This window comes from Haliaeetus albicilla, chromosome 1, assembly GCF_947461875.1.
Source record: "Haliaeetus albicilla chromosome 1, bHalAlb1.1, whole genome shotgun sequence".
NCBI lineage: Eukaryota > Metazoa > Chordata > Aves > Accipitriformes > Accipitridae > Haliaeetus > Haliaeetus albicilla.
The window spans coordinates 56,004,308-56,020,351 of record NC_091483.1 but is presented as its reverse complement, the minus strand read 5'-3'; the positions used below and the strand labels follow the sequence as shown (position 1 = coordinate 56,020,351).

The 16,044-nt window shown below is 40.1% G+C and overlaps 1 protein-coding gene across 1 annotated transcript in view; it reads right to left on the bottom strand.

Moving 5' to 3' along the window:
* Positions 1 to 16,044, bottom strand: part of TEC (tec protein tyrosine kinase) — a 53,683-nt gene that overhangs the window by 12,892 nt on the left and 24,747 nt on the right. Inside the window, exons 3-6 of the mRNA XM_069790669.1 lie at positions 4,333 to 4,434; positions 3,229 to 3,310; positions 1,558 to 1,686; positions 169 to 209 (exon numbers count right to left, since the gene is read on the bottom strand). Coding sequence (XP_069646770.1) covers positions 169 to 209; positions 1,558 to 1,686; positions 3,229 to 3,310; positions 4,333 to 4,434 — 354 coding nt within the window. The remainder of the gene's footprint in view (positions 1 to 168; positions 210 to 1,557; positions 1,687 to 3,228; positions 3,311 to 4,332; positions 4,435 to 16,044) is intronic.

Sequence of the window (16,044 nt, the reverse complement as noted above, 5' to 3'; positions counted from 1 at the left end):
GCTAATAGGTGCAGCTAAATTTCAATGGGATTTTTTCCATCCTGAGATAGAGCATGATGCCTATGGAAATAGACCTTTGCTCCAGGATAGGGAAAGAATCTCTGGAAATTTAAACGCCATCTCAAAAAGCAGCAGTTATCTATTCAAAATTATAAAAGTTCTACCTACCGCACTTTTTTCTGGCATTGGAGAGGGCAATCTCATTACATCTAGAAACAAAGCACAGGAAGAGATTTGTGTCTATCCATTTAGCTATAAATTTAAAAACTAAATAAAAGGTTTAAATTTCAGATAAGGTTTTAATATCTTAACTAGCCTTCAGGATAGCTTAGAAAATCAGAAAGCAAAGACAGCTCCAATTAAGCATTAGGAAAATGTTGATTAAGTATTCTTGCAAAAGCATCCTAAATCAGCCAGCAGGCTACATTCACCACAAATTTGGCAATGTCTGTGCCACACCAGAGCATGCCACACAGACATCCTTGAATCAGCCCTCAGATACAGAAATATATGAGAAATAAAAAAGGGATAGAGATTAAAAAAATACATAAAAAGAAAGCAGTGCTCTTGTCACCATGATAATCTAAAGGTCTGTTCCTATTGACATCTGCTCTTCTAAAAAAAAATAGCACTCCTCCTTGCCCTTCCTTTGCTAAATAAGGCATGGAAGTTGTATGTATTTTTTAATTATTTCTCTCAAATCCAAAACTATTTTTTTTCCCGCACTGCTTTTTTCCGCACTTAAAAGGTTCAGCTATATGTCATGTTTTATTCTTGCTGGCCACAAGCCACTGTTTATTCAAGTCTTTTAATGCAACAAAATCCACAGGTCCCCACCATTGCCACTTAGGATGCCAACAAAAGAAATCATCTGGGCACCTCCGATTTCACTGGAAGTTAAGCAATGGCTCAATTTCTTTTTCTGCTACGGAATTTTCCTTAAATTGAGGACTAAATAATTACTGTTAGCATCTGCTGCTGAACAAGCAGAACCTGTGATTTGGATGCTGGAAGATGCGCATGCCTATGGAAGTCACGGTTCATCCAGGTTCAGCATACGGACGTTTACAAACCTTTAAGAAAATTCAGTCCTGTGTCTGTAAATACATTGAGCCTTCTTGTATCATTTTTATACTGGACGCAACACAGTTATTATTCTTTTATATGGGTATGTAGAAGTTGTTTATTAAAATTGAAGAGCTGGCAAGGATTTCTAGCTGAATCTTTTTCACCATCAGGATTTATATTCATTCTGAGGTAAACGCTCGGTCAAATAAGTTTCAGATGGGAAAAACAAACCAAGTGAAATTCAGCAACCTCAATGATTCCTTTCAGCTTTCTCTAAACATTTTTTGTGAGGACAATTTACTGGCTTTTATATTTTTTACAAAATGTTTGGAAATGAAACATTTTTATTTACTTTAGGCACAGCATCAGTGATTCACTCTGCTCTATAAATTTGCCTGATATCTAAGGCATTCAGGTGTGATGACAGGATCATATAAAAAAGCAGAAAAATATGCCAAAACAACTTCATGTGAAAACATATGTACTTACTGTTTTCAAAAAGATTGTATTTTTCACAGCCAGGTGCTAATTTTTCTGTCTGTCTGCAGCACTGATAAATTCCCTCTGTCCAGAATTTAGGATGATATTTCACCATTATATTGCTGTTGTTCTTTATTTCTACAAGAAGAAAAGGAGCATATATTGAAAGATTTAAAAAAAAAAAATCTGGAAGAGAGCCATTTTTAATAAATATTACAGTATCTTTGACAGGAGGCATAATCTTCACTTGTCCTTGCTTTAGCATTGCTTCCCTTAAGTACCTTCTTGCAAGTTTACATGGAGGTGATTCAATGATAGCAGAGGATGTTTTTAGGATAATGCATTACTTTATTCCAGAAGAGAGTGCTATACTCCCTGCCTAAACCAGCCACCCCAACAGGCCCTTGGTGCCTCCATGAAAGGAGACCCAGGCACCCACCCACACCCTGCAAATCAGTCCAGCAGCTGTGAAGGCCATGGGGGCTCTGCCTGCCCCTTTTCTTTTTATTACTGCTGCAAGTTACTCAATTTCCTCTACGAACAGTGTTCTGGAGGAAAAGATAGCTGAATTTTATTGCTATTCCATGGCACAATGCCTGTGTTTGGTCTGAAAGGCTCCTTACCCCTATCCTAAGGGCTTGCTGAGTTTCAGAGGTTATTCCTTGCCCTGTGGTCCCCAGCCCAGAAGTTACTTCTTATTACTTTACACAGCACCTGCAATTAATGTGAGCATTTGATGGTGGCAGAAAGCATCAAGAGGCTCTTGAGGGGGGAAATCAAAAAAATCTTTACTCACTATGATAGCATTAATCAGACCGCATCTCAGTGGAGATGCCTCCTGTCTTCTAAGTGATGCCATTAACTAGCTTGGATAAGCTTTTTGATGATTTACACATTGTGCAAAAACAAAGAGTCAAATTCTAATTGCAGCTGGCCTTCACAAATCAAATTATATCAGTCTGGGTGTTTGATACTCCCAGTACCTGTTATCACATGCTGTGTATGCAAACGATGACCTGACCCAGTGAAAAATAAAAATCAGTGGATATATGCAACAGAAGCTCTACCATTTTATTTTTCTAGCTTGTTGTGGTTTGACACCGGGAGCAGCTAGGCACCCATGCAGCCACTCGCCCACTCCCCCCACCCAGCAGGATGGGGTTGAGAATAGAAAGAACAAGAGGAGAAAACTTGTGGCTTGAGATAAAGACAGTTTAATAAGCAAAAGAAAGAAAAAAAACCCCAAAAGTGATGTAAAGGCAATTGCTCACCATCTCCCATAAGCAGACCAGTGCCCAGCCACGTCTCTGAGCAACGGCCAATATGGAAGCCAAAAAACCCCAACCCCTGTCCTCCTCTACCCCAGTTTTTAATTGATGAGCACAACGTCATATGGTCTGGAATATCCCTTTGGTCACTCCAGGTCCGCTGTCCCAGCTGTGTCACCTCCCAGCCTCTTGCCCACCCCCAGCCTACTCGCTGCAGGGCTGGAGGGGGAAACAGGCAAAGCCTCCGTGCTGTGCAAGCACTGCTCAGCAGCAACTAAAACACCGGTGTGTTTTCAACACTGTTTTGGCCACAAATCCAAAACACAGCACCAGGTTAACTCCAACCCAGCCAGATAGCTCAAGTAAAGGTATTTACATATGTCAGATGTTAAGTATGAGCAATTTCCATTACCTTCTTTCAGATTCCTCACCCACTGATCCCGGCTTTGTGCACTTGGTGCAAAAATATAAAGCGTATTAGCATCATATACAACCTGGAGGGGGAAAAGAAATAATCAAAATACATTCACCTGGTAACATTAATTTATTTATTCCTCAGGAAACAGAGGAAACAGAACAAGACAAATGACTCTTGCATTTGGCAAAATTAGTGTACTCGGGCACAAAATGCAGAAACTGGGAAAAGGTTATTAGGGTTTGCTACTCATATATAATGCTTTCAGTAGCATAAGGAAGGATTTTGTAATGGTATATTATCCTGAGAGCATTCCTTAAAATGTTTGCTTCACGCTTTGCTTTGTTCATTCTTCACTGTGTGTTTTCTAAAAACAGTTCTATTTAATTGCTAAAGCTATTTCATCATCAAACATTCTTTGTTCCCAGCCATTTCATACCTCCTTGTGATTCTGTACTGCTCCTGGGTTATTCCTGCCTTCTTTTTCTTCACTGCTTGTACTGGTGGAAGGCAAGTATTGCCCTGTGAGAAAGGGGCCAGGGTCCCCTTTCCGGCAGCGGAATTCACCCTCACTCCAACCATTCCCTCTATCATAAGCAGGCATAGCATCCGACCCCTCATATTTTTCTTTTTCCCCCTCTAAGCACTTCGTTTTCTGTGTTTAGTTCCATTCCATCCACAATGGAAGAAAATGCAACAAGTTTTATCTTGATTTTCTTATTCCTATACAATTTAATGGTAATTAAATTTAATTTAACGTGAAAGAATGAAGACAGGGAAAATGGGCTGCCAGCTAACCCGTTTTGGAAGAAGACCAGGACAAAGCACTTTCCAGTCAAAACCCAAGCAGAGAGGGTGGGGAAAAGAAAGACCAAGTGTATGAGCCACAGCTCTCAAGGGAGGCAACTGCAGGGGGAGCAGAGCTTGCTGAGCACGGATTTTAATCACTGATCCTGAACCACTCCACACACAGCCCCAGAGCGCCAGAGAATGGGCTCCGTACTTGGAAGCGACAGTAATTTCAAGCAAGTTACATCCAAATGGCTTGGCGCTGTTGAAAAGAGCACTGTAATTTATATATTTTATATAAAAGGAACATACCTGAAATGGATATTTATTTTGACAGGGAATAATACCATCGCTTCTTACAACTTCTACACATTTAATCCTTGAAATATCCACAGATCCTTTTCTGTACTTTTTCTATAAGAGAAAAGCAAAAAACATTATGTAAAATATAGCAAATTTATTTAATTCTCTTTTTTTCAGCAGAGACTTCTTGCTTTCTTTTCCACTTACGACCCTGATGTTGCTTTAACTGCAGAAGTCATTTGAAAAATGAGAGAGAGAGAGAGAGACAGAGCGTATAAAGATCTACACTGGTGAAAGCGCACAGAGTACAGTAAAATTGCTTAGTAAAAAGTACCACTTCTTCCTATGTAAAGTTTCCAATCAGCTGTAATCATAGGTTTAATCTACTCTTCTTTACAAAAAATAAACTTGAGTACAGATGAAGGAAGGCCTCCCCCCGCTGCTGATCTTAAATTATGATTAAACCTGGTGAGGGAAATAGGCACCAATGCATCATCTCATCTGTTCCCTCACTCTGTTGCTGAAGTGCTCCCACAATTTTGTGGCTACTGCCGTGTTTCACCAAGTTTCCAGAGAAACTGGGATGCTGCACAGGCAACACAAGTTCATGCTGAGGCAGGAAGCAGAAGACAGGGGTGAAACCCATCCCTGAGCCAAGCCGGGGTCTGTGTTGAAGGAAATTCTTTGACCAAGGCTAGCAGAAGCCCTGAAGAAGCAAGGTCAAAAGCACAGACATCTGAGAAGATTTGGCTCGCCTAAATTGATAATTATGAAGATTTTAAAGAAGGAAAGGAATGCCCATGGTGCTCAGCTGGTGCTGCCCAGAGTAACAATGCATGGCAAAACACTGCAGTTCAACGCTCCAGAGGGGAAGCTCCGTGGAAGAACAGCCTGCAACTGGAGGTGGCATGTACTGGGCTTTAGTCTACGTGTAAAAGCAGTAGGTAATAACAGTCCTCACACAAGTCCACACACGAGTGGACCTTTTTGAAGTGGCTGTTTCTGAAGGAATTCAAAACCATTTTCCTCTACCTGAAGCAGAAGAGGCTAAAAACGAAAGCCCAGCGCAGAAATTTACAACATGCTCTATTATGTGGCAAAGGGAAACACATGAACGATACACTTCTGAGAGCAAAATCATGATTAATCTACAGAGACTGTATAGGGCCACCTCTCACTTTTGGGAGAGCCGAGTCTCTAATAGGAGAGGAAGTTTCTACCAGAATCTGGAACAAAACAGAAATGGCAGCAGCTCAAGGCTGGTCCTGAATTAATCCACGTCAAAAATTTTGACTTGCCAAGCACATCCAATCCAGAGTGCAGCTTATGAAAGATGAACACTGTTCAGGCAACATGGAAATAATTAGTAATTAGTGAATTATTTGAGATACTACAATCCTTACTCAGCTGCCCTGTTCTCTCCTGAGGATGGAAATTTCAGCCCAAATAGTACAAGTCTGGCACAATTATAAGCAACTGAAAACACAGTCTTATAAACAGAAGCAAACAGCAACTTCAAACATAGCTGTCACGATTCCACCACCCTTGAAACACAATAGTTACTACCCATGGAAAACATGGAAGTTTTAAAAACACATTTAGTACTCTGTCTCTTATGTATATTGTTATGAAAAAAGCAGGCAGAGAAAACATGCATGAAAAATTCATGCACGTCATGGTCAGCATCAGGAAGAGTGACAGGAACTAAGTTCAGATAAAGCTGTAACTGTTATTTAACACCAGAAAAAACCAAACCAAACCAAAACAAGAAGCCCCAGTAAGGGGCTTTTTAAAATGGAGGGGGAATTAGGCATAGTAGTGAACCATTAAAAAAGTCAAATCATAAACATTACCATGAGCTCATGAGCTGTACTACAAAGCTGTATCATGTTATGCTGAAAAATAATTTGCACCTGGTATGCAACCTTGGATATTTTCATCAAAAAAAATCATTTTAAGTCTTCTGTTTCTTTTATGGTACCCCCCTTACCTGAACTTCGATTGCCTGAAGTAAAACATGCGGTCATGCAAATACCAAAAATTGAGTTACTGAAGTCTACAACACTTGGTACAGCAGCAAGTATTGCTTCTCCCTCTCTCTGTCACTGCGTGGCAAGCCTAGCAGCTTCAGGGCTGCTGGATTAGCCAATGCAGAACAGCAGGATGCAAACAAGACACGCTTTTTCACAAAGCACAGAATTCAACGCTCCACGTAACTGTGGTGAAGACACCTCTCCAGGTCTTTTTTTTTGCACAACAACATATAAAAAAGAAAAAATGCTTGCCACTTCTGTAATGTATCTAGCCAGCTTTCTGTGTCCAGTGGGGTACACACATATTGCTTGGATCCCATCTGTTGGTTAACTGAGGCTGTGGGACAGAGAGAGACAATATTCATTGGGTTCTTTTTATCCGGAATGACAGAAATTCTTTAGATGAACAGGCTTTATTACTTTCTCTGAATCCCTCTCTCCTCCAAGACTCGGAGATTTTCATGTCAATTCTGGCATTCAGTGAGTGCTCAAAAGGAGCATACATGTGCAGTAGGACAAAGGACAGGAATCCAACCAGATAACCAACTAACATTTGGGAAAAAAATAAAGCAAACCTCCTGATACATAGCACATCATGCTAGTAATCATATTTCCTAAGTTGTCCCCTTTCACAAATTAAGGTGGCTCCCTTTGCTTCACCATGAGATGCTAAATTAAGCCAATTCAAAGTTGACCCACCTTGCAATCCAATCCAGCAAATTAAGCCAAATGTGAGAGAAGATTTTTCTGTCTTTGTGTACTTTACAGATTAAAAAAAACTTATATATGTGAAATTAAATTCAAATATACTGCTCCAGACATGTTTCAGATTGCATCAGAAGCAACAGTTATTAATGACCAACAGCCTTCAAATGTCAGGTGTGCAGCTGTGTTTTAGCTCAGCATTTCTCACTATTAAACCACGGGGCACAGGAAGAGGAAGGAATGACTCAAGAAGAATGCTAAAAAGACCACTGCAATTCCTCTCACCTCCCTACTTCAGTGATTTCCCTTTACAGTGGGACACCTTGCATACCATCACTGTGTTGCATTTATTCTGCATACCAAACAGCTTGCTCTAGACCCAGGCATACGGCAGACATGAAATGCAAAATCAGGGGACAGCTCAAGCACTGAAGTAGTTGGGAAGTAGAGGTGCAGGCATGAGCCAGCCATGAGAAATCCACCCACAAGAAATCCGCCCACAACCATTCTTTCCAACAAGTGACCTCTGCTACAAAGAGACAAAATTAGTACAATGGCTAATTATGCAACGTCAAACCATAGGAGACGGAGGGACATTCTTCACTGTTGTCTTTGGAGGTGGAAGATAGCTAACATAGTAGAAAAAGGTTAGGTTCACTGTAGAAGTAGTAGTATTTCACCCACACATTCACGCATGCTGCCTGAACTGGACGCAAGTATTCACAGAGGATATGGAAACCTCACAGGCCAGTGAACCCAAGGGACCTATTAAAGCTGGTCCACCCCTTTTCTGAAGATAGATATATGCCTCTAGAGGGAGGCCTATAGAAAGGAACATGGTTAGAACAGTAGTAAAGGTATAAAAATACTATATCGCAATAAGGATAACAAATAGATAAAAATACTATATCCCAGTAAGGATAACAGATAAAAATATGTGCTTCAAGTCACACTAAAGGTTGTGGTTTGTTTGGGTTTTGTTTTTTTAAAATGTATCTGCTTGCTGAAAATAACAAAAGGGAAGTGACTATACAGAAACTACTATAAAAGCTTCTCAAAATGCAAAATGCCATATGTACTTCATACTTGCCTATGCTTCAAAAACTTGATTTACTGTTTTAGAAGTCCTGCTCCTTGCTCACAGTGAGGATGGCCAGTCCAGGCAATAAGTCTTGTTTCCACGCAATGCAAAAAAATAAGCTATTCCTATTATTTAATGCATAACACTGTAATATCAAGAAGTTGTAACACTAGACCTACATTGTCAGATATGGAACAAATATATGATTACACAATCCCTTAAAAAAAGGAAAAAAAATCTTAGAATACAGGAAGACAAATATCTAAGTGTTAGATAAGTATACAATCAAACAGCTCATCCTCTGTACACTTGGAACTACTCCTCTGCTGAATATAGCTTAAGAAGCCCATATTCCCACTATCTGATGAAATGTTTCTTCAGTGTATTTCCTCTTTGCTGATGAAGATATTGTGTTGCTTACCTTCAGAACAGTGGGGTTGGGGGGTTAAACAATACAAAGGGCATTCCATTTGGAAAAAAACTCAATGAGAACACGCAGAAGTCAGCCAGGCTGTCAAGAAATAGCCAGATTTCATCTCACCCATGCTGTCTATCTCTCTCTTTGCTGTTCATACTATTTCTTTCTCCCATGCTTATCCCCATGTAGGAAGTCCTGAGGTCATCAGCATGTGACCCATGGAACTTGTGTTCTCACAAGTATAGAAGGTCTCAGCATTACTGACATCTCCTTTTATGGAGCTGCTCTGCAACTTTACAAAACCTCAGAAAAGCCTGGGTAACCCAACATCCCCTGTAGAGAACTTCTCTGGAAAGCTAAATGTAAGGGTGTTTTCATAGCTTTTTTTTTTTTTTTTTTTCATTATTAAATAGCATTGCCATTTAGCAGTAAGAAGCACTGGATACTGCTGCAGTTCCCTCTTGAGAGGCATTTTCACCCAAGCAATTACTGATTATGCAAATATAATTACTGTAGCTAGGTGTTAGATGGCCACATTTTCCATCCCCTTATTTTCCAGTATGTCAGATATGCTGAAGAATGCCCTGCCTCCTTTCAATTCATTTTTTTAATGATTATTCTAAGACAAGCAAGTAGCAAGTATTTCTATTCACCCTTCCAAAATGGCTAGAATTGAGATAAAAAGTGAGAGGTGATTACTACTCTGATCTAGTCTGACCTGATCCAAGATATGACTCTTGGGAAGAATTTCAAGGGGAAAAAAAATACAAACTATAAGTAAGAAGGAGGAAGTCGTAAACGCTGTCCTGCAAATAGGAAACCGAGAACCCTTCACCATGGCCTGGCTGCTCAGCAGATGCCAACTACCACCACTGGAGAGACTGAAAAGCACAAAAAGAAATTCTCTGTAGTAGCACTGATACAACTTCCTAACCACGACTACAACGCATTATCTGTAATTTACTCTTCTCCCGCAACTGAGAGGCATTACAAGTTATGATACATTGCTGCAATCACATAAGGCAGCAACACAAGAGTAAAGGACAAAAAAATAAATCAGCCAGGCCTCCACCCATATTAGGCCCTAAATCACTTACCACCTTTCAGCTTTCAAAATAACTAGCACATAGCTTTGGGTTCTTTCAGACAAATCTTCTCTTCCTGGTTTTCTGTGAAGCCCTGACAGAGCTCTGAGTCTGGCCAGCCCAGTTGTTGCATTTCTGCCCTGTTTTCTCCCCTCTCAAGGCCATCACTCTGTCCGTAGGGTGAGTGACACCTTTTATTCAGCCACCCCTCTGATACAGCCTTATGCTGTCTGAACACGAGACTTGGACAACTCGAACCAAGAAGTCCACGGCCATCACAGGCGAGCTATCAGAGCGCCGGGACAGGACCCGAGAGGTCACCTAGCCGAGGCACCAGCTGCTTTACCTACTCTTTCAAGGATCAGATGATGGAGTCCATGACTACAGAGCTGAGGGGGTTTTTTGTCTTCGAAGATTCCCATGCATCACCAGTCCATCTCTCCACTTTAAACACTTGCTGCTCTACCAACCCTTCATCACAGTCCAGGCTTTTGGGAACCTCATCTTTCCCGCTGTTCTTGCCCTGAATCTTGCAGGCAGGTCCACATCTTCCTTGAAACTTATTGCCTGAACCCAGATGTAGCACTGCAGCTGATGCCTTATCGTCAAAGATTCACAGTCCCGTTTATTCATCCTAACGTAACTTTTGCCTTTTTCACAGCAACAGGGTATCATTGATGCATATCCAGCTTATGATTCACTATCCTATCACCCAGGTCCTGCTGGGGACAGCCTGGCACTTTGCTACTTACTCCCATTCTGTATTTGAACATTTCAGCATTCCTGCCTAAACTTTTACCTTTTGCACTTGTCTACGCTGAATCATATTCTAAAAAATAAAACAAACAAACCCACCACACACCTAATCCCAATATGCCACTTTGATTTCTAGATTTTTTTCCAAAATGCTTGCGGCTCAAAGTTTTATGTGACTTGAGAACTCAACAAGCTTCTATTTCAGCAACAATATCACTAGTGAAAATACTGACATGCAAGACAGGACACCCATTCAAGACAGTCTTTCACTCTGAAAACAAGCCACCAATGCCTATGGAACACTGTAGCATGTGTTCTGCAATCAGATTTACAAGAGGTTTATATAGGTCATTTCTAATGCTGACATCTGAAAAAGTCTCATACAGCAGTGTCAAAAACCCCTTACTGGAATGAAAAAACAGGGTATCTGCTGCTTCTCTGCAACCCATGGCACTTGTTACCCTGTAGCAGAAAGAACACAGCTAAGTCTGAGATTTCTTTTTTTTTTTGGGGGGAGGGGGGGGGATTAGGGGGGTTCTTGTCAAATCTTTTTTGGCTGATGTGCAGTTCTAGTATCTTCCAGGTACCTTCAACAAGCCTGTTTTTATTAGCACTTTTCTGGAAATTATCTTCATAGATTACAGTTTCTCAGCTTCTCCTCTGCACTCTTTTAAAACTAGGCCTTCTCCAGCCTTCCAGAATCTTACTTATCTTCCAGCTCTTCCTTCTTAGCACCTTTAAGACTCATCCACTCCTGTCTAGTCATAAGGTAAATATTCTCATCCATACCTTGTCAGTGTCTCAACAGCTACAACCTACACTTTTCAACTTCAACTATGTCTAATTTGTTCCATCTCATAAACATCAAAATTCTTCTAGAAAGATAATTACTGGAGATCCTCGTTTTACGTCAGATCTTTCTTTTGGTAGATGTTATAGGCAACAGGGAATCATCGCTGCAACATAACCAAGTTCTTCTACAACTTAAGCTTCTTTATGACTTGCTCTTTTCAAGTGAGTGTTCCCATGCATCTGTTAAAGCTGCCTCCATTCACATGAAGAGCTTTAAGTTACTTCTCCAATTTGAACAGCTTTCACTTGCACCTGCTTAAAATTTCCGCAGCTGTGCCCACAGTTATCTCTTCTCTTGGGTTTTCAGCCAATATTTGGGGTCTTCTGGATCATCATCAATACGGTAGTTCTGCCTATGAGCAAAAAATTTATCTTAAAAAATTATTTTCCTGAATCTGGGGGAAGGTGGGGGAACAGGAACAAACCAACCAGGCAGGATGGAGCTTCGTGGTTCCCAATGCCAGTATCTACTGCTTTCCAGTAAACCTTCTATCCAGACCCTGTCTATGAGATTTTTCTTCTCAGATTCTCTCAGCTGCTGTCCTCCTGACTTGTTTTAGCCCACAAGGCTTCTGGAGCCTTTGCTGCAGAGCAGTCTTCTCTTTCACAATCACCTTGATAGGTCAAAATGCTTACCAGCTTTATGTGCAGCTGTATTACGGACAATTATTCCTACTGTTTGATCTACCTAGAAGAAAACTGATTCCTTACTATATTTGCTCTGAGCAGTGGCTAGCTACAGACCTAGATCAACCCTCCTCGTCCCCAGGCTACCATACAAAAGAGGTGTAGGCATCTGAGCTGCAGTAAAACTTTTCCTCATTACTGTACTGTCTCATCACTGCTTTGCATCATGTTTCTACTCACTTGTTGGTGCATCTTATGCTTTGATAAGCAGCTCCTCAGAAGGTCTGAGTTTTTGCTCTAAGTGTTCACTGCTGTTGTGGAGGACTAGCAGCTATCACAAAATAATTAGATCAATGTAACATGCCGTATATAATTTTTACATCTGTGTATTTACTTGAAGCAAGACTCAGCTTCCCATGTTGCTCTTTCTCATCAGAGATGGATGTCTCACAATCCCATTACTCTAGCTGAGCAAAGAGATCTGTATATAGGAATAACAATGCAGTTATTGCTATAGGAATAACAATGCAGGTATTGCTATATCAACAAAAATGTCTAAGTTTGCTTGAAAAACTATAATCTGAAGAATATCCATTGGTCAGTCATCTACAGATTACCAAGTCACTTGCTAATTCTCTGTCTTGATTTCTATGTAATCAAGTGCAAAGAAAATAAGTTAATTTTAACCATTTTCCTAATGCTGCTAATCTGTAGAAGCAATGGTTGTAGTCATTATAGAGGTATTCTAGAATTAGAAAAGGTGGCTACTCATACTTTGAGTCAGCATTTAAATACAGATCTTGTGAAGAAGTTTGAAAAGCCCTCTATTCCATCATGCATTTTGACTCTTTAGTTTTTCATAAGAGGTACAAACACATTATTCTTTACAGGATGGATGTGACAGGCATCATTCTAGGTGGGATAACTTGTAAATACATCGTTGTACTTGCTCAGCAATACAATTTGTGCTGAAAATCACTGTTACAAGTTAATAATTACATCTTTAATTTTTTATATATAGATACATACCTAAAAGCACATATGTGTGTGCATTTTAGAATCCATTCATCCTGACTGCACTTTAAAATTTTTGATTCATTCTTTTTTTAACAATGCTGGGAAAAACTGTGCTTGATTGCATGAAAGATTGCTGAAGAGTAAGAGCTGAACTGATCTAAAGCCACAACCTCTCTTAGAGACAGTTGTGAAGGCATGTCCTCAGTAAGTACAGCTAAGGACTTCTACATGATTCATGTAAGAAATGTATATCAATTTCTGTTTCCTAGAGGGAAAACAGCAGCCAATTCGCAGTCCTCTTCCAGGTCTAGCTGGAATAAAGTTATTGTACAAATTTGCAAGTATCTTAAGAAAGCTTGATTGTCACTAGCTATGACTTGGAACAACAAAAAATAAATAAATAAAACAAAACAAAAAAGGCTGTGCCAATCTACTCATTTCAGAAGCTATTTATCTTACATTAGAAAATAAGAATAATCAGTGAAGTAATCGGAATCATTTTCATAATGAATTGTGCTTTCATTTATACAAAGAATTAAATCACCTGTGCAATGACTAAGGAAACCATACAAATCAGGGTAATTAAATAAGTTAAAAATAATGAAGGATAAGTACTATAAGAATAAGCAACAGTAGAATGGATACATATTAATCTTCTGTTTAAAAAAAAAAAGTAAGAAAAGTAACTAGCACAGCTTTTTGGAACTCTACAATGCTGTTATGCTCCAAAGGAAGTATTTGCACAAGACTAGCGTTGCAATGAAGCTACACAATGTTACCCTGAAACCTGCAGCTTTACAGTGGGCCCCAGAGCTTTTAAAGTTATTTTTCCTTCCTTAAAATATCACCACGGTAATTTCTGTAGCTTCTGTCTCCTCTCTATTCAAATTATAAGAGCCAAACACAACGCTTGCAGAAGAACTTTTTTCCTTAGGAACAGACTTGCAAAATTAGCAACCTCCAAGAACGTTCAAGGGGTTTTTTTCTGCTTTTTTTCATATAAATCCTAGTTGGCTTTTTGTTAGTTGTAACAGTTACTCTGTTTATGCAAGTCAGTTTTCACAGAAGTCTGATCCTGTTGGCAAACAGCACTACTGCCAGTGAAGGTAAGAGCACTCTGCACTTCCCAAGATCAGCTCATCAGAGAGCTGCCTTCTACTTGACTCCACAGAAGCAACCTTCTAAATAAGACTCTTAAATGTTTTCCCTCTGGGGCTATTATTTGCCTTCTCTGTGGAAGCAAATGGCTTCTGCATACTAATAAATAGGTAAGTACTGTGCCTACTCCAATATCTTCCACGCAGCCCCTCCAGACCTAACGGGGTATGGCAGCACAGACTCTCCCCCATTTTGTCCTCCCTTTAACGCCGCAGACTCCCATTCACGCAGACACATGTGGAGTAACCATGGGGACCAGGATTTAGCCTATACCTTTGAAAACACGAAATCCAATATAAATATTTTATTGCCGTAAACTAATCCATACAGCAGACATGAGCAAACAATAAGAATGCTAAAGCTTAAAGCATTTTCACATTCATAATCTCATATTCATCAGCTTCATACTCAAGGTCAGTACAAGTTTCTGTGGGCTGGAAAGGTTAATGCAAGCATGCCGCGCTACGTGTGGGAGGACAGTAACCAAACCACACACATCGGCACACTTTCGAACTACAGAGTGTCACTGCTAAGCAAGCTGAGGCAGAGAAAAATACTACGGTGAAAGGGAATGCTCCACAGCTCCAATAAGTATGAGGATACTAACAGTCCACACACCGAGAACAATTTATAAAATAATGACCGGGTCTGTGCCAACTCTGTGGAAGCACCACACTCATGAGAAACATCAAATGTGAAATTTTTCAAACCAACAAACTAGCAGGACATCTCCCTTGCACAAACCAGCTCCTTTCAACCACTCCAGTGACAAGAAGTACTTTAACACCTACGTTTATTATCTTGCCTTCATCTCAAAGAATTTCCCTTACCTAAAATGCCATCTAGACCAAACACCTCTAGTCTGGTGGCACTTTTAGTTCAAGTGAGCTGCTCTGTCAGCATGAGCTAACTAAAACTTGTGTCAAGTACATGTTACCTGCTGTCATGACTATTCTGTAATGCAGCAGTAAGCCTGCCCCAGTCAGGGCCACCAGACTACCCTAACATCTTCTCACAGTTCAGAGGCATTTTCTCACCGTTCATTGGGAAAAATTCACAACAGTAAAATTTATTACCACACAAGGAGAAAGAAGATAAACCAAGAGCACTTGGCAGACCGCTCTGGTGGGCGCAGTAGCTTGAATGCTATTTCTGTGTGTTCTGTCCTGTTGGCTAACTCAAGAGGAATAAAAGATGCTGTTCTTTGCAGCAGGTAAGCCACTCTGCAAAGGAGCGTGGGGGGCACTTGCACCGTGGGATGCCAGCCACCAGGCACACTGGTAGAGCTGTAAAGTGAGTATTCCTTTCCATTACAACTGTTCAGCAGATATTTACGGAAGTATTTCCAATTCAGTGATAAGGTGGACTCCTACATAAACACTAAGGTTTGATTTTCCAAACAGAGTCAGCTGAAAGTGTGAATGTACCACACCTTTGAAAATAAACTCTAGAGTATTTTAAGTTGAATATACAAGATATGAGGCCACTTTTGACAGAAAATGGCCAAAAGTACCTAGGGCCGTGCATACGTGAAGTTATTTCCACAAATGCCTCCTTGGACTTCAAATGTGCACTCCCTTCAAGATGAAATTAGCAATTTGGAAAAAGTCATGCCAAAACTTTAGCTAAATTTTTGCTGGTCAAAAATACAAAATAAAAAAATCCCAAATGAGATTTTTTTTTTTAATTTCAAAATTTCTTACCTTTGCTTATTATTTTCCTACAGATTAGTATTTTTTTATTTCTTAGAAGAAAATAGTTCAGGAAAATGAACCACAGCATACCTTAAATAGCATGCTGAGCTTTCAAACCACACAAAATCGGAGATTTCCTAATAAAATATTTTATGCTAGTGTTTCCTCACTAGAACACTACATGCCTTTGCTATACAACCAGATTACCTGGAGAAGTTACACTGCAATCAATGCCTCCAGCAAGCATAGTGCAAGAGTCCTCAAGAGCAAGGGCCAGTTTGTGCAAAAATGCCTA